General features: G+C 37.3%; 1 protein-coding gene across 1 annotated transcript in view; it reads left to right on the top strand.

Moving 5' to 3' along the window:
* LOC115209480 overlaps window positions 1-22,801 on the top strand; it is a 447,652-nt gene that overhangs the window by 60,395 nt on the left and 364,456 nt on the right. Inside the window, exons 12-15 of the mRNA XM_036501652.1 lie at window positions 295-429; window positions 5,074-5,382; window positions 6,667-6,784; window positions 11,270-11,413. Of these exons, the coding sequence (XP_036357545.1) occupies window positions 295-429; window positions 5,074-5,382; window positions 6,667-6,784; window positions 11,270-11,413 (706 nt within the window). The remainder of the gene's footprint in view (window positions 1-294; window positions 430-5,073; window positions 5,383-6,666; window positions 6,785-11,269; window positions 11,414-22,801) is intronic.

Genomic DNA, 22,801 nt, shown 5'->3' with positions numbered 1-22,801 from the left:
AAACTTTGTTTCTACAAACAAATTACAACTGATCTGACATGCAAAAATATGCTCACAGAAAGTGTCTCTATGTTCAGATTCAAAAGCTTAATTCGGATAATGGTTTAAGCTTTCTATCACTACTATTGTTATCTATATTACTAATGAAATGTAAAATTGCAAGCTAAATTTTATACTAATGAAACTAAGTTCAATAATCAATCATTAGATTACTGATAGATCATTGAAATACCAGGAATATTGTCATTGTCACTATTTGCTCCTTTACTGATCTTAACTTATTCTGAATTTCAGCAATATACTTTTCATGTGATTTTGAAGATACTAATATGTGTGGTTGTAAAAGTCACCCAGAAAATGCATGGTGGATATCTACTGGAATGTCTGGCGATATACCATCAATTGATAATTCAGAAGGAACATATGAAGGTGAAATGTCTTTCAACATTTAAATTATTTGCTATTTCAATATTTATATCTCCATGATAACATGTACTGGAGATGTCTGCCATAAACTATTTCTCAGTGCTTATCAATATTGCATAATTTTTTCTATGAAACTCAAGATTTTTGGTGCTAATTTAGCTATTTCCTTTCAGGTCTATATTTAGCTTCTTCTACAGGCATTTCTTCTCATTAATTAATTTTTTCCCACTCAGCTATACCTCTATCCAGTATTCACTCTCATTAATACATGTGCTTTCATGATTCCCTTGTGCTTATCTTTTTTCACAATATTTGCACATTTAGTAGACAATACTCAAAATGATTTCATCTTATGAATGTATAGGTACTATGTATGTTTCATTACAATGAAATATCATAAAGAAACTTCTTTTTTCCTTACCAACAAAAGTATAAATTACATATATCCCAATTTGGAATAGGTACACTGTATTGCAACATATCATAAGAGGTGGTTAAAAGGGTCACAATCAGGAAGGGCAACAAGCTGAAAAACACTGCCTCAAAAAGAACCCCATGATGAGTGATTACATATGGATTGCTCATGATTCAATGTACTCTGTGCAGATCCTCATTTCCTTTTCTCAAGCTCAAATTGGAGAACATAGTCAAAGCAAGGGAGAAATTAGCTCATTTTATGATGGTCCCTTGTAAAGATTGACACCTGAAATTTGGGACATGGGATGTAGGAAAGATGACAGAGAGATCAGAGAAGGTGGATGACACATTGATCAAAAGAAAGTTGGTATCATGTTGTCAAAAGATCGAAATGAAGTTGTTTGAGAGTGAAGAGGGAAAGGCAAGGACAGAAGTACGAATTTAGGTAGTGAGGTTGTCCAAATGATGTATATGGATTTTGTGCCTAGATTTATGTAGATTTTGTAGATAGTGTGGTGGCTTTGATAAAAACAAATGAAAAGCTAATGTTGGTGATAATGGTGATTGGAAAGATCTTGCTGAACATTATCTCAGAGTTTTGAAGAGGATGGATTTGGTATTTGATAGAGAAACTGAGAGAAAATATGAAAGATGAGGAAGTTATTGTAGTTGGAAGGGACTTGAATGAATGTGAAAATTAGCATGGCTTGGAGAAAGATTATAGGGATTACAAATATGGTGTAAGGGATGGTATGGATGAAAGAGTTTTGGAATGTGTTGATAGAGTTATTAATCTGTTATATTTTCTCTTTAAGAAAGCAGATAATACACATATTTAATACATCAGTTTGGTTGATGTCACTTGTTGATAACTTGAAGGCACATATGTAATGAGACAGGTGAAATCTTCAGAATACAGGTACAAATGTAATCCCAGGAGAGGAGGCATCATATAGTTTGTATGACATCAGAGTAAGAAAAGGAGGAGAGCTCAGCAGATGAAGTACCAATTAAAGATAAAAGTGTCAGACTGAAAGGAGTGAGAATGAGAGAGGCTTTAAATGAGAAGCTGAGTACAGTTGAGGGTGAAATCGTTGAACATGAAAATAGTTAGAGGTCACTGAAGGATAATTTTTAGTAACTAGTGATGGTGTGTATGGATGAACAGAGACTCGCCAAGACACTCAGAAAGATGGTGATAAGATGATGACAAGGGGAAGAGGTTCAGAGAATGGCAGAGGTTATGGGATATCAGTAGCAGAGGATACACCTCATGAAAGTTACAAAGCAGCAAGAAGGCTATAAAGAAAGAAGTACATTAAAAAATATTCATAGGCGCAGGAGTGGCTGTATGGTAAGTAGCTTGTTTACCAACCACAGGGTTCCAGGTTCAGTCCCACTGCGTGGCACCTTGGGCAAGTGTCTTCTACTATAGCCTTGGGCTGACCAAAGCCTTGTGAGTGGATTTGGTAGACGGAAACTGAAAGAAGCCTGTCGTATATATGTATATTATATATGCGTGTGTGTGTTTGTGTGTCTGTGTTTGTCCCCCTAGCATTGCTTGACAACCGATGCTGGTGTGTTTATGTCCCCGTTACTTAGCGGTCCGGCAAAAGAGACCGATAGCATAAGTACTGGGCTTACAAACAAATAAGTCCCGGGGTCGAGTTGCTCGATTAAAGGTGGTGCTCCAGCATGGCCACAGTCAAATGACTGAAACAAGTAAAAGAGTAAAAGAGAGAGAGTACATATAGATTGAGAGCAAGGTCAGAGAGAGGTATTTAAGATTGCAAAACAACCAGAGAGAGATGCAATGTGACAAGAGTGAGCTGCTTGAAGGATGAAGTGGAATAAATTGTGACCTAAGATGGAACTAAGGGAAAATTAAAAGGATATGTGGGGAGGCTGTTCAACTTGAGAAATCAATTGGATGAAAGCATAGAGAGCTATTCACTTTTTGGAATGGCAGAGGAAATAATAGAAAAAGTATTTGAGAAATTAATAAGAGAATTGAAAAACTGAAAAGCAGGAGATCTGAGAAAAGTTCTGGAAAGTATGTTAAAACTTGTGGAAAGTTAAAGTATGAAGAAAATTACTGAGATTTATAGGCTGGTTGGGGAAAAAGTCATATTCTGAGAATTGTTCTGTTCATGAGAAAAGTGATTCTTAAGTCTGTGGCTCATTTAGAGCAATTAATCTAATGGAGCATGGAATGAAGTTAGATGAGAGTTAGTAATCAAGAGAATGAGACAGGAAGTGAAGTGTAATGAAAAACAGGCTTTTATCTTCTTTTTATATGTTAGATTTACAGGAAGGGATAATGCCTATCTCTTTCACCAGCTCTTGAAGATTAGTGACTTTAATGTCATTAATGTTCTGTTTATTTGTTAAAAGCTGGGTCATTTACATCAGAAAGAGGAACAACTATTGTACTTTTCTTTTTAAGTATTGTGAGGCAATTAAAAGAGAAAATGTTTCTAGGCTGGAGGAGGTTTTTGATAGGATTTCACACAAAATGGTGACTGGGGCATTAAGAGAGTTAAAAAGTATAGGAAGGATTGCTTAGAGCAGGGATGACAGTGTATGAGAGAGTGTGCATAGTTGTAAGGATAGGTACTAGCAAGTGGGGAAGCATGTGATGAGAAGAAAAGACCATGTGCAGTATGCATAAAGGGTGTTAAAACTCGTTTAAGTGTACCCTATCCACTGAGTGAATTCATTGAAAATTGATTAATGTGGTAGTTATATTTAAGTATATGCATAGAGAGAGCTGTAGTTAGAGGGTAAATTGAACTGAGTCTTGAAAATGGTATGAAGATGAAAGGTGAGAAAGCATTTGGTTACCTCAGACCTTTCAAATGGCAATGGTGGCTAGAGTGGGATGTACATGGATGACATTCCTGAAAGTGAGTTGTATGGTAATGAAAAGATGGGTACCACTGAAAATAAATGGAGAGGTTTATGTATCATGAGTAAGAAGTACTATGATTTATGGGAACAAGTGTTATGATTTATGGGACCTGTATAAATGTGAAGTAGCACAGAAGGTTGGAAAGAAAAGAACTTAGAATGGTTTGGTAGATGAACTGAGTACCACTAATAGAGAAGAATGCAACCAAACTAAGTGCAGATAATAGGAATATAGTTAGTGATGGATGCTGTAAAGAAAATTGACTAGGTCATATGCTGGGGATGGATGAAAGTGACTAAGTGAGAGGATTGATGGAAACGAATGTGGAGGGAGTCAGAGGAAAGTGGAAGAACAAAACAGACATTGTTAAAGATTAATGCAGAGGAAATGAGGGCAAGGGTATTAGTGAGGGAAAATGAAGGCAATGAAACAAAATGGAAAGATTATCATTGGACACATTAAGCCAACTCCAGTTTTATGAAGGAAAATGGCCTTAAATCTTTTGTTGTGGAATGTGCTGTTCTCACATCTGGGACAGTATTACTATTGCATACACAAACATCCTAGATTGCATCCAAGGAAAAGTCACTCAACTTCTTCACATTACTTCAGAGTAAGGCAGCAAGCTGGCTGAATCACTAGAATACCAAGCAAAATGCTTAGTGGCATTTCACCCATCTTCACATTCTGAGTTCAAATTCTACTGAGGCCGACTTTGCCTTTCATCTTTTTGGGATTGATAAATTAAGTACCAGTTGAGCACTGGGGTCAAGGTAACCAACTTAGCCCTCCCGTCAAACTTCAGGCCTTGTGCCTAGAGTAGAAAGGATTATATTACTCAGAGTCTTACTCTAGCCACTGGCCTGCAAACATGTGGTCGTCTCTCTCTACTTTTGATACCACCACTAAAGTAGCCTATTCCTCAGAACAATATGGTCTCATGCCACCTCAACTCAAGCAGTCCCAACCCATCCATCCTTTCATCACCCATGTAATGTCCAACTCTGCCAGGTTCTGTACTAACCACATTGCTCAGTCCTTCCTCTCCAAGACATCAGCCTTCTGAAATTTCCTTTCTGCTGATGGTTATCCTGCACATGTTTGTTTTCTCAAAAACAAACAAACAAAAGCAAACAGAGTAATGGCATGAATCTCTTTGGTCTTGGAAGAACCACAAATATCATGGGTACTTCCTCTTTTTCCCAACCCAGCAAATAAAATCATAAAATTCTATAAGCTTTTCATTTTCCTACACACTTTAAATGCTTGGTCTCTTGTCATGATATTTACTTACAATGAAATATTACTTTATTTTGCAGGCCAATATATAATGTCAAATTATAGTAAAGAAAGCAAGTTTACAGTACCTCAAATAGAAATTGAAGAGACTTTCTGCTTTAACTTTCATTACATGTTTTATGGAAATGGTACTGTATCGGTTTATGACAATGATACTTACCTAATGAGCCTTTCTAAATTTGATTATGATATGTGGAGAGGTGTCAATATCACATTGGCTGGAGGAATTCACAACATTCACTTTGCATACTCAAAGGAGGGAAACAGCACATCTGGAGCAATGGTACTTGACAGTGTTTCAATAATCCCAGGAAGATGTTTACACAAACGTAAGACTGTTCAAATTTTTATTTTTCTTGATATTTGTATTTCAGAAAATATACAGAATTTATCAAATAAATGATAACATAAATTAGTTGCAAAAGTTCCATTTTTATAATCTATCAGGAATAAAACTTTCATTTCTTCCATATTTTCATAACAAATTCCAGCACATCATCATTGAATATATTTCCCCTGATAATGCACATCCTCAACAAAGAAGAGAACATAGCAAAAACTGGCTTCCTCTTCAGCACCACAAAATACATCAGTCTCCAACTACTAATCCTCCATGAAGCTCAGGTGAGACTCTCAATGGAATACTGCTGCCACATATGGGGTAGTGCCACTGCAACACACAGAGACATCTAAGACCACATCCAAAGGAAGGCAACCGAAATTATTAGCAATGACATAATAATCCTATCTACTCTAGGTACAAGGCCTGAAACTTTGGGAGTGGGAGGACTAGTTGACTACATTGACCCCAGTGCGCCACTGGTACATTATTTCATCAATCCCACAAGAATGAAAGACTAAGTCAACGTCAGCAGAATTTGAACTCAGAACAAAAAGACAAGCAAAATTCCACTAAGCATTTTGCCCAGTACGCTAACAGTTCTGCCAGTTCACCACCTTGAGCAATGACATAATAATGACCCTAACAATTTCTTTGATGTGTTTCTAGGAATTGGAACAATAGCATATAGTTAACCTACAAGAGAGTATTTTTATATTTTAAAAAATATTAATCTCTTCTTATGTTTCCCTGTCTAAGCCAACCACTTCAAAGAGTGTACAGGGTAGTTTTACATGGCACCAGCCCCGGTTCTTTTTATGCGGCACCAGCACTAAGTCAGAAAGATTAAGCTTTTTCACCACTCTGATCCAAATACATACCAAAACCTAGAGACAAATTGAATTTGCCTATTGATCTTTTTTAATATTTGAAAACTTATTAAAAAATAATTTTTTTAAAATGTCACATATGTTATAATTTATGAAATTAGTGTACATTTAAACACAAAAGAGACGACCCTTAACAGGCAGTCTTACATGCTAGAAGGAGCAGTCAAAATGACCAAAACCACATTTAAGAGCAATTTCGAAAAGAATAAAAAATAAAAACTTTTACCTTGTGTTTTTTTACAGCCTTACCTAGGTTTTGAACTCTATATTTTATGAATATGTTATAATTTATAATTAGAAAGTTTGCTTGATTAAAAAAAAATGAGTGTGATTTCATAAATTTCAATAGTATTTATAATCATTATTTCTTTTTTCTTCAAAAGGTTGTGAAGAAAACTGGTATCCTTGTAATAACAATGCCACATGCTATTCTTTTTCTGAAAAATGTGATGGTATAGATCATTGTCCCAATGGAGAAGATGAATATAATTGCTCAGGTAAGTTTTATTTATATTTGATTTTGCTCAAAAATATTTAAATTGCATTAATATTTACTCTCTTTTTTTATTAAGAGCCCTTTTAGCCTTTTAAAGAAATTATTTTTTACATCTTAAAAATGATAACACTCGTATCTTAAGTACTATCACTATTATCACTTTCATCACCTTCATCAGCATCAAGGTGTTCAGAAATAAAGTGGACAGTAGGGAAAAAGAACAATAAACCCAGACTCTTTTGTAATACTGTACTCCATGCAATTAAATGCAGCTTTATGAGGCTTACAAATAACAACAACCATCATCATCGTCCTCATCAGTGTTTTAATGTCCATTTTTATATACTTAAAATTTGGATAGCTTTCTTGTTGTTCTCACTTGTTTCAAGTAAATATTTCCTCATGGCCAGACATGTCTTCATGGAAGATTGGAAACAAAAGACCATCACTTGATTACAACTGCTAGATGCTGTCAAAACAAGAACACCCAACACACACACACACACACACACACACACACACACACACACACACAAACACACTCACACACACCACCACCACCACCACCACAACAACAACAACAACACACACAATGAGCTTCTTTCAATTTCTGTCTATCAAATTATGTTTGGTCCAGGGCTATAGTCGAATATACTTGTCCAAAGTGTCATGCAGTACAGTGAAACTGAACCTGAAAACCATGTGGTTGGAAAGAAACTTCTTAACCTCACATCTATGCCTGTACCTTGTACTTCTATGCTGGTTTGAACTGAAGAGGTGTACAAGAATAAATCCTTTATCTTAATTCTAGTATTGTTGTTATATACAAGGGTGAGCTTGTATATAATATAGGCTGTCTATGTTCATAGGCTGACTATAGAGGAGTGATGCTAGTGCTATGAAATCTGTCATACGTTAATTTCAGTTCTTCTTAGTGGTAACTACATTGTTTATTTCCAGCTAATCTGACATCTGATTGCTCAAAGAAGACTTCAAAGTAACTAGAAGTGACTTCTCTTGCAAGTGAGCAAAATTTAGCATCATCATGTTATCAAGTATGTGAAGGAAAAGGGTTTAGCCCCCAACAGTATTCATGGTTGCTACATTAGGGGATGATACCAAAGCTTTATCAACTGTGCAAAAGTGGGCAGCTGAATTTAGGAGGGGGAAGGGAGAGTTTTGAAGCTGTCCCATGGTCTGGACATCACTGAGGAAAATACTGGTTGCTTTTAAATGGTGATGGATGACAGGAGATTGACTATAAATCATATAGCCAATGCTATTAGCATATCCTGTGAGAGAGTTGGGGAAAATCAGACATTGTATGAGGTAGATCTAGCTGGTTTCCTTGATAATTTTCTAAGCCAGGATGACTGTTAGGTTCATCATTTTGAGCCAGAGATAAATAAACAATCTATACAGTGGGAACACCCCTCCCTACTTGTTCCAAAGAAAGCCAAGGTTATTTCATCTACAGGGAAGGTTAGGATCTCAGTGTTTTGGGATGCAAAAGGCATTGTGTTTATTGATTATCTTAAAAAGGTCTACACTATCAACAGAGAGTACTATACCAATTTGCTGAGGCAGTTACAAAAGGCTATCAAGATAAAGTACCCAGGAAAATCGATGAAAGGGGTCTTCTTTCCTTAGGACAATGCTCCAGCACACAAATCCATCATGCATGACAATGACTTTGAACTGGGTGATCATCCTCCCTATTCTCCTGATTTGGACACCTCTGACTATCAGCTGTTCCCCTACATGAAAAATCACTTAGCTGGGAATCAGTATCACAGTGATGCTGATATCACATCTACTATTGTTGACTGTTTTTAACCAACAGGATGAAAGCTTCTTCACCAAAGGAATCCAAGAACTGTAATGGCAAAGGGAGAAGTGTGGAGATCACAAGGGAAACTATGTTGAAAAATAAAACCCATTTGGTCACATTCAATGAGAGTATTTTGGTTAGCCTATAAACTTTTCAGCTGATTCTTGTTGCATCTATCAACATATACATCTGTCAGATACATGCTCATAACTTGTCAATTCCACCCTGTACACTGTAACGTAACTGATGCTTCTAATTCTCGGTTGTATTATAAGTTCACTTCTGCCCAGTATTTCATGCTAATTAACATTGCATATCAATGAAATCATACTCAACACAGTCTTCTCAAAACTCATCAAATCTTTCACATCCAGGGTACATGATGTTCTTCTATGCATCATTGCATTTCTTACTCAGGCTTCAAGAATCTGCTTCTTAAATGGAGAGATACATAATTTGTTGCCAACAGAAGTAACAATTCTTTAACAACTTCCAACCCTTTCTTTCTCTAGAATATAACAGCCTAAATACCTTCTTTCTCAGCTATGTTACCTTGTAAGCAGAAAATATCTACTAAATATGGCAATCCATCCAATGAATTCCTTGATTTCCTTTAATGAGTGCTCTTAAACAACTTGTACAACACTTAATGCTCTTATACACTTAATGTTTAAAATCCTGCTATATTTTCCCCAACACATTGTTTCAACTTTGATAAATTAAAAAAATGGTCTTGCTCAATATTCAAGAGCTGATTTCTCTCTGAACAAGATCATTTTTCATATGTTACAGTGGTTTTTACATCTGCTGATTCTTATTATTTGGTCTTTGCTATGTTAAATTAGTGACCTTTTGACTTCATAGACCATTCTTCCAGACTATAAATATTTTTGTATCTTTGCAGTAGATTCTTCAGTAAGAACCAAATAAGAATGAAGTAATAGGTAAAAAGAAAACTATGTGGGTATCAGAATACCGCCCTATTGATATGTAACCTTGAAATTACTCAGTAGTTTGCCCTTTGTTATATAAACCTGAGATAATGCCTATCTGAGCACCTATGCATGCGATTTCCAAAGACCTTAGGGGTAATAGTAAGGAAACCTTCCAAAAAAAAAAACTGATCAATTTTATGACAAAATCTATATAGAAATCATCTTGCTAAATTTGGTGGTGCAACAAGGCTGCATGAGATCATAATATAAATGTATGTGATTAACCATGTCAAATCTTTTGGTAGAAGATTCCACTCCTATTCTACTTCTCTGCTGTTGAGTGATAATGGAGTGTATATCCACTAATCATTAGCCAAAAAGGAATTCACTTAAGCCATCAGATTTACTGAAAGCTGCTGTAATTAGGAAAATATTGCTTGCACAAGCTTCTTACTATATCTATATTTTAACATTCCTTAACATTCCTGAAGTTGTTGGAATTTATATATGCTAGCATATCTTAAGAATGGAGTGGATGTTACAGAGGAACAATCTCCTCCCTTCTGTTTACATTTTCACTATGATACCAGTTATTTTGATAAAATTTGCTATTGTTCAGTTAAAATAAATTTTTATTGCAAGTTCACTACCAGTATTTTGGTCATTAAAACTGTCAACACAAAAAGTGTTGTTCTGCCACCAAGATAGTAGGCATATTAACCTGTACTAACTCAGTGAATGAGAAGCATTGTACTCTCTTTACAATCCCAGCCCTAGGTTTTTATGAGTTTATGATGTCCTCTGTGTACCAGTAATGAGTTTCCCAATAAAGATATACAATTATTTATTTACTGTATAGAATTATTAATTTTTTTTTATATAATTACTAAATTGGAGGATCTCCTTTCAAAGATTTATTGCCTGATATGCTAATCTGTTAAATTCAACAGTGCTTATCAGGATTTGAGGCAACAAAGTACAAATATTAGAAGTAGAGAAAATAGTTGGTAGAAAGCTCTACAAACTTCTGTCTTTTATTATTCATAGATGCTACTCCTTGAAGATGTATGATAGTAAAGCAAGTCTAAGAGTAGCATGCAGTTTCCTTTAGATTGTATCATTCAAACATAGATGATACAAGTGCTTCTTCATCATTCATTGGAGGATATTTTAAGACAAAGATAGACAAGATTAGGATGAAATCAGATGTGAAGTGATATCAGATGTGTCAAGATAATCAACTCAGATACTTATATAAATCAAACTCTTTCTGAATTCAAAAACCAAAGCTATTGTTAGGATTCTTTCTATCAAGAAGACCTCTTCAGAAATACATTATGTGATAACTGATTACTAACTACTTAAAGCAGATTAATAGAATTTAGTGAACTTATAATTGTGAATGTTAACTGCTCAAGGAATTGTTACAGGTCTTATTTTTTCTTAATCAGAAGAGTCCTTAACTAACCCAATCTTTTGTACCTCTCTGTATGAGCACAGACCAATTTTGTTAGTCAATTTCTGTATAGTCATTTGAATTTAAAAAAGGAAATAGTATAATACTGACACTTAATTCATTGACCATAGTGAATGAATGGCAAAGCAAATTCCTGCAGTATTTCAATGTCATCCATAAAAACACAAAGCTAATACTGTATTAGCTTCATTCATTATCCAAACTAATCAACAACTTAATCAGAATTCTTCTTTTTTAATATAGGTGTAAAACGGGAGTTTAAATTAACTCATGGCCGAACTTTGATGTCTGGAAGAGTGAACAAGCTTTATGGGTCAGACTACATACCAGTTTGTAGGAACTCTCTCTCAGATGACATGGTGAATGACATCTGTTCGGAATTAGGAGCCAAGTAAATATTTTATGCAATATTTATTATATCTGTTATTATTCTTGTAATGTTAAAAAGTTATTGCTATTTTAATTAAATCTATCGTTCTATCAATATGTGTATTACTACTTATAATGTATCTATACTATAAAAGACAATATCTATTTAAGGTGAATATTCTTTACATTCATACAATATTAACTTTTGCTTAATTTTCATTTAAAATTCAAATGTTTATCCTTTCATAACTCTCTGTTACTGTAGGCAAAATATTTTATATTTTGTTAAAGAATGTCAAATATATATCAACAAAACAAAACATGGAAATGCAAAGAAAAAATTTGACAGATTAACTAAAATCTATAGGAATTCAAAACTACACAAATCATCCTTGACTTCTGTATTACATGCAGAAGCATCTCATATTAGGTGATGCCTATGTCAAGATGAGGGTGAAGATCAAGTTCTATAATATAGAAAACAGCAGTGAGTTTGTATGAGACAACCTACAGTTAGCCACCGACTGGATCTGTGGATAGAACAGGGTCACAGTTAGATTATGAAACAGTTTAAAATCAACTTACTTCTGAACGAGAACAAAAAATAAATGAAATAAAGTATCTCAGGATAAAAAGAAACATTCTCTGTGAGAAGGATATCATCATCATCATCCTTTAATGTCTGTTTTTCATGATGGCATAGGTTGGACGGTTTGACCAGAACTGGCAGGTAGGAGAGTGACACCAGGTTCCAGTCTATTATGGCTTGGTTTCTATGGCTGGATGCACTTCCTAACACCAACCGGCTTACACTGTGTGTGCTGCATGCTTTTAACGTGGCACCAGAACAAGCACTTTTTCATGGTGCCAGAAGAGTGCTCTTGCAGGCCAGTCCTCTTCATCGGGGGAAGTGGTCTTAACTTCTAGGAGGACAGGTCTTCTTGAGTACAGTAAGGCACCAGATATCTCAGTCTTTTGTCATCTCCTTCAAAAGGTTCAGCGTCCTGAGGTAGTTCATCCCATGTCTTCCTGAGTCTCCCTCTCTTCCATGAGTTTCATCCACATTGAATTATTAGCACTTCTTTATCAGGTTGTCAACATCCATCCACATCACAAGACCAAACCAACACAGTCTTCTCTCTCACACACAGTATCTAATTCCTCTTATGCCAAACTTTTCTTTCAATGCACTACCACTTTGTCGTACATGTAGACTTACATTGCAAATCCAGTGGAGCATATTAGCCTCATTCTTCTCTAGCCTTTGCATGTCCTCTGCATTCAAGGCCCATGTCTTACTACAATGTAGAATTGTTGTTTGTATATATACCTCATACAGTCTTCCTTTCACTCAGAGAGAGAGAGAGAGAGACATTTGGTTGCCAACAGAGATAAAAGCTCTCCGAATTTCCTCCATCCTATTCTTATTCTAGGTATTACACTTTCTGTACATCTCCCCCCCCCCCATAACTAATTTGTTCCCCTAGGTGGCATAAATTATCTAGGCATTTGAGAGAATCAATTTCCTGAATATCTGTAGTTTTTATGGCTTCTGTGCATTTTCTACATATGAACACTACTTTCTCTGCTAATCTTCCTATTATTCCACTGCACCTCTTGTATGTCTATAACCGGCAGTGAGTACATGACATGGAATTCCTACCTACACCTTTCCTACATATCAAACAAAGCCAACCACTTACCTGAAGTGTGTAGGGTCTTGTCTATTTTCTTGCTTACTAAAACCTTAGTCTTTACTAAGTTAACCTTAAGGCCCTTAGATTCCAGGTTTTGCTTCCACACCTGGAATTTCTTTTCTATCTCTAATATAGAATCTGTTATGAGAGTAAGATCATCATCATATAGTAGTCCCAGAGGTTGCTAGTATTGAATTCTTCTGTTATAGCCTGGAGGACAATGATAAAACGGAAGAACCTGTGAACTGAGTCATTGATAAATGCCTACCGGTACACCAAATTCGTCATTGTACTTGTAGTTAACTCTCACCTTACTTGGATTTGTGGATATTTGTGGATATCTTTGAGTATCATCATCATCGTCGGTGTTTAACGTCTGCTTTCCATGCTGGCATGAGTTGGACTGTTTGACTGAGGGCTGGCGAGCCAGAAGGCTGCACCAGGCTCCAATCTCATCTGGCAAAGTTTCTGCAACTTGATGTCCTTCCTAATGCCAACCACTCCAAGAGTGTAGCGGGTGCTTTTACATGCCACCGGCCTGAGTGCCAGTCAGGCAGTTTTGGCATCGACCACACTCAAATGGTGCTTTTTATGTGCCACCAGCACAGGTGCCAGTCAGGTGGCCCTGGCAATGATCATACTCAAATGGTGTTTTTAATGTTCCACTAGCACAGGAGCCAATCAGGCAGTACTGTCATTGGCCACAACAACAATTTCACTTGCCTCAACAGGTCTTTGCAAGCACAGTTTATTGCCCAATGATTGAAGGGTACTCTTAAATGGGCTGTTTATGCAGCACTGGCATAGGCCATAATTATGATTTCACTTGGCTTGCTGGGTCTTCTCAAGCACAGCATATCTCCAAAGGTCTCAGTAAGGCCAAATGTTCTAAGGTCATGCTTCACCACCTCATCCTAGGTCATCCTGGGTCTACCTCTTCTGCAGGTTCCCTCAATTGCTAGGGTGTGACACTTTTTCACAAAGCTGTCCTCAGCCATTCACAACACATGACCATACCAGTGCAGTCATCTCTCTTGCACACCACATCTGATGCTTCTTAGGTCGAACTTTTCTCTCAAGGTACTTACACTCTGTCAAGTATGCATGCTGACATTACACATCCAGCAGAACATACTGGCTTCATTCCTTGAAAGCTTACACATGTCCTCAGCAGTCATGGCCTATGTTTTACTATCATTTAGCATGGCTGTTTGTACATGTGCGTCTCTGAGCGAGAGGCCCTTTGTCACCAGCAGAGATAGGAGCTCTTTGAACTTTGCCCAGGCTATTCTTATTCTAGCAGTTACACCTTCAGAGCATCCACCCCTACTACTAACTTGGTCCCCTAGGTAACAGAAGCTATCAACTACTTGTAGTTTTTCTCCCTGGAATGTGACAGAAGCTGTTTTCTGCACATTTTCAGTGCTTATAGCACCTGAGCATTTGCCACACACAAAAGCTACCTTCCCAGTCAACCTTCCTTTGGTATTGCTGCACTTCTTATAAGTACATAGTTTACATTGGGTACATCTTATAGAGTTTCTACCCATGCCTTTTCTACAGATTGAACAGGGCCATCTACCTGAAGGGATTTGTAGTTTGTCTGCCATCCTACTTATTAAGACTTTGATTTTTGCTAAGTTGACTTTAAGGGCATTCAATTCTAGTCTTTGCTTCCACCCCTGAAATTTCTCCCCAAGTTCTGATAGTGACTCAGCTATTATAGCAAGAACATCACCATAGAGAAACTCCCAGGAGCATCCAGTCTTGAATTCCTCTGTTATTGACTGGAGGACTATGATGAATAAGGCGGGGTTGAAGACTGATCCTTGGTGGGCCCCTACTCCTACTCGGAATTCTTCACTATACTCATTGCCAGCCCTCACCTTACTGACAACATCCCTGTACATGGCTTGTACAGTTCACAATAACCATTCATCTATCCCTAGTTTCCTCATTAAACACTAGATAAGGGATCGAGGACTCTGTCAAAGGCTTTCTCCATATCAACGAAAGCCAGGTACAGTGGTTTATCTTTGGCTAGGTATTTCTCCTACTGCTCTCCTACCAGAAATATAGCATCAGTGGTGCTTTTCCCTGGCACAAACCCAAACTGCATCTCATCTAGACTGAGTCTCTCCCTAATTAGTTGGGTTATGACCATCTCCATGACTTTCGTTACCTGATCCAACAACTTGATACCTCTGCAATTATCTGTATTAAATGCATCACCTTTATCTTTGTAGCAATTGACTATGGTGCTGCTGCATCAGTCATTGGGTATGACTTCTTCATGTATCACCTGGTTGACTATATGGGTGACTAGACTATAGCTGACACCACCAGATATTTTAAGCATCTCTGCAATGATTCCTGATGTGCTGGGGGATTTCCCTGTTTTCATACCCTTAATTGCTTTATCTACCAAGGTACTGTCAATCCAGATAGCTGGTCCCTCTGTTGGGTTGAAATTCGGCAGACTCTCTTTCTCCCATTCATTCTCTTCATTTAGGAACCTTTCATAGTGGTGTCTCTAAGTCTCGCTCCTAGCAGCCTCATTAAATGCAAGTGAGCTGTCATCCATGTGGACACATTTCTCTCCTATGACATCACGATTCTCTCTCACACACTGTCTTGCAACACAAAACATCTCAAGTCTTTGGTCCTCACAACACAGAACATTGGCAAATTTTTCTTTTCTGCTTCCCCTCTGGCTAAATAATCCTGTCTCCTAGCTTTCCTTCTGGCAAATGAAAAAGCTATAAAATATTGTTTCAGCCACAGATTTTATATATTAAGTATTTCATACTTCCAATTGAGTACACAAAAATAAGACCTTTATTATATATACTGAAATATTTATTGCTAGGTATTAAATTATCTGCCTAATGCCTGAACATCCTTAACAAAAAACATACAAATAGAGCCAAATTATGCAATTGTAGCCATCAAAGTTTTAGCACACCCATATTTAGCAGCAATCAGTTTTCTAAATAACATTTGTCCCTAAAAAAAAATAACTAAAATAATTTAAAATATCCTTTTTTGTACTTAGTGTAATACCACTGTAAGAAGAGTCACATAATTTGGCTCAGAGAGCATATTTCATTTCAGATGTACATGTCTCAGGCCTGATAATTTAATGCCTATAGTAAGCATCTTAATATGTGTCATGTGTTTTTTTTATTTTAGTGTACTAAATGATAGAGACTTACTATATCAGTATTCTGATCAGGACAATATTTCTTGTATTTTTCACTGAGTTCTTTATAATGTGTTCATAAATTGCATATTTCTTGTTCAGAGATTTATATGCTCATTAACGATACACACGCGCACACACATTAATATATACATACATATATAAGGCCACAAGTATTTCAGGATCCCTTCTCATTTCATAAATGTTTATACAATAAAAATGCTTATTAAAATGTATGTGTATTACTTTGGTATTATTATTATTATTGTTATTATTATTAACAACAACAACAACAACAACAATAATAATAATAGAGAGCTAATAGTGCTGATGTTGACAAAGCCCTTACCCATCAATGGTTAGTGTCTTCTGGCTTAAAATCAGAAGCAGAAGGGTTTATCATAGCATCTAAGATCAATGCATACCTACAAGGAACTATCAGGTCAATATATTAAAGAACAGCAATATACAAACATGTCATGTATGTCAACAACAAAATGAAACCATTGATCATGTTGTCTCCATGAGCAGTCTTCTTGCACCTACAGAGTATCTCAACAGGCATCATAGAGCAGCACGATATATTCACTGGGTAATTTGCAAAAACTATGACCTGCCCAATGATAAAAACTGGTGGGAACACAAACCACCTCCAGTGCTTAAAAATGATCACATCCCACTCCTCTGAAACTTCACTATTCAAACTGACAGAAAAATAGATGCAAATAGGCTTTCTAAACTTTGCCAAGGCTATTCTTATTCTAGTGGTAACACTCTCTGAATATCCACCCCTGCTACTGACTTGGTCACCGAGGTAGCAGAAGCTATCAACTACTTCTAGTTTCTCCCCAAGGAGTGTAATAGAATCTGTTTTCTGAGTATTAATGGTGTCTATTGCCCTGTGCATCCGCCACACACGAAAGCTATCTTCTCAATTAATTTTCCTTTGATATTGCGGCAACTCTTATGTGTCCATAGCTTACACTGGGTACATCTTATGGAGTTTCTACCTACACCTTTTCTACAGATCGAGCAGGGCCACCTACCTGAAGGGGTGTGTGGTGAGTTTGCTACGAAAACTAAAAGAAGCAGCACATATGCTAAAACACAACAACCTCCTAAGCAGACTGAGTGCAGATATGAGTAGCATATGAGAACTGGTTCCATTTTAATTTTTAATCTTTAATTTTTTAACTCCCCTATCTTATTTTAAGGATCTCATTCATTTAATACTACATGTATGGACATATAAGTAGATACACGTGTGTGTGTAAATGTGTGTGTGAGTTTTTTATGTATGTATGTATATATGTATGTATGTATGTATGTATGTATGTATGTATGTATGTATGTATGTTTGTATGTATATGTGGGTATATGTATGTACATATATATGTGTGTGTGTGTATGTACATGCATATGTATGTACAAATATACATGAGTGAGTGTGTGTATGTGTATATATGTATACATAAGTACCTGTATGTGCACATGCATGTAACTATGTGTAAGCACGCATGTGCCTGCACATATGTATGCATATGCATGTATATGTATATGTATGCATATGCATATGCATGTATGAATACATTTGTGGATGCATATGAGCATGCACGTGTATGTATATGCATATGTATGTATATGTATATATATGTGTGTGTGTATATGTATGTATGCATATGCGCACATGTGTATGTACGTGTGTGCATGTGTATGTATGTCATTATACCTTCTTTCCTCCTCTCTGACTTCCACCTATCACACTAACCTATCACATACATCTATTTATAGAAATTTGACATCCTTGTATTCCTCCCTCCACTTTAAATTTTACTACTAAAACTACTACTCACTTTGGTATCTCCCTACCCATACCTTTTCTCTACCCATCCCTTAATACAGCCCTGTCATATCACCCTTACTCACATATCTCGCACTTATTCACTCCCTCCCTTCTCATCTCTTCTTTCCACATCTCCCCCACTCCTCTTCCATCCTCCCCTCACATTATCTTGACCACCAACTACCACTCCTTTTCTTACTTCTATCACCCTTTCTTCACATTTCTCTTTTCTTTTGTTTTTTTCTTTTTTTCACTCTTTTCACTTTTTCTTCTCTCTCTTCTTTTCTCTCTCTTTATATTATTTTTTGTCCTTTTTTCTCTCTTTCCTCCTCTCATTTTCTCTTCCTGTCTTCATTCTAACCTATCTCCTCATTCTAATCATACACATCTCCCCACTCCCATCTATCTACAAATACTACCAATACATTCTCAAATTTTCATTCACACCACAAAACAACTTCAAATGAGCAACACAGAATCCACAGCTCCATACTTAGAAATGACTAAACATGAACTACTATTGGAACTTACATACCATGTACAGGGAACATTTTTACCATTTCTACACACCACTTTACTCGAATAATGGAACTGAAACTACAATGTTTTATATTTTATTTCTACTTTCATTCTCTTATTTCCCTCTATATTCCCTATCTCCTCCTTTTCAACAATAATTCCTTATTTCGAACTCAAACATTTACCTCTATTTAACCATCTCACATTGTCTCTGATGAAGGGATATCCGTAATATCCCAGAAACAGCGGTAAGATTATATCTATATCTCTTTCCTTATAAATGTCCTGAAAACTCCTCACAGCCTTGGCTTTGTTATCTCTTTTTGTCTAATATATATATATATACACATATACACACACACACACACACACACACACACACACATATATATATATATATATGTATATATATATATATATATATATATATAAACTTAGATATGTTTCGACCAAAGATTGGTCCAGGCCATGTCTAACTTAATAGCACCACCTGATAGGATTATTTGAATCCTGTTTAAGTCAAGTTTTGTTCAAGTAGTGAGTTCTTGTTGGGTGAGTTGTATCCAGTTTTGTTCAAGTAGTGAGTTGTATCCAATTATGGGTGGCTTATCTGGTATTCTTTGGAGGAATCTATCCAGACTCCGTTTAAAGTTGATGGGATCCTTTTCCTCTTTGATCTCCCTCGGGACAATGTTAAATAGGGCAGGGCCTGTTGAGGAAAAGAAATTATGTTGCAGTGTACATGTATGTTGTGATCTTGAATTATGCAGGGGACGTATGGCCCGTGGTCCCAGTCTTGGATGAACCTTGAAGCTAATGTTTAGGTCGTTTGGGCAAAGTTGGCGGTATATTTTCCACATCGTACAAATGATGTACCGCTCATGGCGACGCTGGAGAGAGTAAAGTTTCAAAGCTTTAAGGCAATCCCAATAATCGAGAGCAGCCATGCCTTCAATTCGTTTAGTGAGTGCCCTCTGGGGTGACTCAATTCTGGAGATGTTTTGTCTTGTGTGAGGAGACCACAGTGGGCAGCAGTATTCAAGGTGTGGCCATACAAAGGAGGAAAAAAGTGGTATGATGACACCTTGTTCTCTGGACCGGAAAGTTCTTAAGATCCAGGAACTCATCCTATGAGCTATATCGACCTTCTTGTTGATGTGTGCACTCCAACTGAGATCGTCATCAACAATTACACCCAGGTCCCTGATATTGTTAGAGGCTGTGAGTGGTTCCCCTGAAGGAAGAGAGTATGGTTGTTTTAGTGAGGAATTTCTTCCAAAATGCATCAGCTCAAATTTTCCCTCATTCAGTTGCATTTTGTTTCTGTCTGTCCATTGACTCACGGCATATAGATCAGACTGAAGTTGAGTTCGGTCTGCTTCTTCATTGACGATTTGCTGGAGCTTAGTGTCATCAGCAAATATTTTCACTTTGCAGTAATGTACGACACTGGAAAGGTCGTTTATGTAAATTATGAAGAGTAGCGGACCCAAAACAGTCCCCTGGGGAACACCGCTGGTGACTTTTGCTGGGTTTGAGTGGACTCCATCAACTACAATATGTTGTGTTCTATTCGCCAGGAAATACTTAATCCAGTGTAGAACTTTTCCACGGATTCCAACATTTGCCAATTTTGAGAGTAGGATATTATGGTCTACCCTGTCGAACGCTTTACTGATGTCAAGATATATGATGTCAGAGTTCGAACCTGTTCCCAAGGCTTTGAGTACATCTTCAATGTGGTGTAAGAGCTGTGTTAGACAGTCCCTGCCACAGCGAAAGCCATGCTGATTTGCATTTAGGAGTTTGTGGGTCTCCAGGAAGTCAGCTATCCTTGATCTTAACACTCTTTCAAACACTTTAATGATGTGGGAGGTGAGTGAGATTGGGCAATAGTTGACTGCGAGGGATCTGTTTCCCTGTTTGAAAACCGGGATGACCGACTGGGATAAAAACTGTTTCAGTATATAACCTGCATCTAACGAATTTCTCCAGAGGTTGGTCAGAGGGACTGCAAGTTGGTATCTACATTCCTTCAGGAGACTAGCGGGAAATCTATCAGGGCCTACAGCAGAGTAATGTTTGACTTCATTTATTGCTGCTACGATGTCAGTGGCAGTGAAGGTTATGTCTGAGATCTTGTGTTGGGAGTCAACTTCGTTCGTTTCCCTTACGTCAATATCAGTGGGAACACTAAAGACAGAGCAGTATTGTTTCTGCAGTATTTCTGCCATTTCTTTAGCATCATGTTGGGGAATGCCGTTATCATCAATCAATGGCCCAATGGGTGAGACAGTGGTTCTATGCTTATTTGCATAAGGATAGAACACTTTTGGGTTCTGTTTGATGTTTTTGATTACCCATTGTTCCTCCACAGCTCTTTGATTTTCAATGGAGGTTTTCATGTTGGTCTGCAGATGAAGTTTTTCCAGCTCTAGTCTTTTCATTGTTGTTGAATGGGGATGTTGTGTGTGGGAATATTTTAATTGGTTGATTTTTTGTTGAGTCTTTTGATGCGCCTGATGAGTGTTTTTTTCTTTTTAGGGAGCCAGTTTCTGTTTGTGTTAGTAGATTTCTTGGGAGCGTGTTTAGAGCATGTATAGGTGACAATGTTTTCAAAGTGCTGCCACGCGGTCTCAATATGAGAGGAATTGAGAGTAAAAGACCAGTCGATGGAAGACAGATCCTTTCTGATTGTTCCCCAGTCCGCTTTGTGGAAGTTTATGTTGTCAAATGGGTGCCATGGAGTGGGGTTGGCTGGTTTGGATTTTATATGTTGGGAATTAAGATTGCAGAGTACCATGTCGTGGTCTGAGAGGAGAGTTTTTTCGACTGAAATACTGTGAACATAGCTAGAGTGATTGGTCAATACCAGATCCAAGATCGTTTTATTCTGTCTCATTGGGTCAAGCACTAGCTGAGTCAGGAAATACTCATCCATCAGATTAAAGAGCAGTTCTGCTGCTGCTCTATCTGATGTAGAGCACTTGCCTAACTTCAGAGTATTTGTGGGCCAGTTCACATGAGGGAGGTTAAAATCACCCATCACTAGTATGTTTGCGGAGTGGTACTTCCGAAGGAAGGACTTGACTTTGCTAAGGCACTCTTCAAAGTACTTTAGAGGTGCCTGGGGAGGCCTGTAAAGACCAACAATGGTTATGTCCTTGGCTTTGTTGTATAGTGATACCAATTCACAGTAGCCATTGGAAAAAATGTCCTTGGCATCAAGTGAAAAGGAGTCATGGATGAAGATGGCTGTCCCTCCCTTATTTCGGTCTGTGCGATCCGCACGAACAATGGTGAAATCTTTTATTTTCACCTCTGCGTCCATATGGGTGTTGTTCAGGTGAGTCTCGGTAAGGATAAAGAAAAGGAAGCAATGTGCCATTTCGGCAAGCCAACTCTATATATGGGATCTTCCATTTTGGGGCAATAATTGATGGGTTGATGCCACGTACATTTAACAGGAATGTCGAGGTAAGGGAAGTTGGTAATAGGTGAGTGGTCCTTGTGATTTGCATAGATGGTTGGTGATAGCTCGCTGGATCTCCTGGCTTAGGTCGGCCTTCATATTTTCTAGGTATGTCAGTAAAAAAGAGTTACTTGTTTGGTTTGCCACTTGGTCAGAGGATACATATTTCATGTTGGCGTTATTTGGTGTTTTTTCATGGTTCTGTCTACGTTGTTTGATTGTAGGAGGGGAAACGTGGTTGTATTTTGTTCTTGTTGTTGTCCTAGATTTCCTCTATTCCTGTTTATATTTATTCTGTGATCGTTTTGTGCCCTTCAGATGGTGGTGGTTGCATTCTGGGTTCAGGCACATCCGTTGTGAGACAGAAGTTTGACACAGTTTAGGATGGAATAAGGTGCATCCATTGCCTTTTGTGCATCTGTATTTAGGATCAGAACCATGGATTCTGTATTTAGGACAGTATTTGGGGTGGAGGTGGGGGCAATTTTTTCCTGTTATACTATATAGACAGGTGCCCATAACAAGTCTATGACATATGGTAGGATGGGAAAAAGCACAGCGTCCATTGTTGTTTGAGCCGCTGGGGCCAAATCTACAATTGCCTTTAGAATAGTAACGGCAGGGGGTTTTATTTGGTTGTAGTAGTGGTTTTTCTATTCTGGCAGTAGTAGCAGTAG

Source organism: Octopus sinensis, linkage group LG3, assembly GCF_006345805.1.
Source record: "Octopus sinensis linkage group LG3, ASM634580v1, whole genome shotgun sequence".
NCBI classification, from domain to species: Eukaryota; Metazoa; Mollusca; class Cephalopoda; order Octopoda; family Octopodidae; genus Octopus; species Octopus sinensis.
The sequence above is the reverse complement of the archived record's forward strand: the minus strand, read 5'-3'. Positions and strand labels throughout refer to the sequence as shown.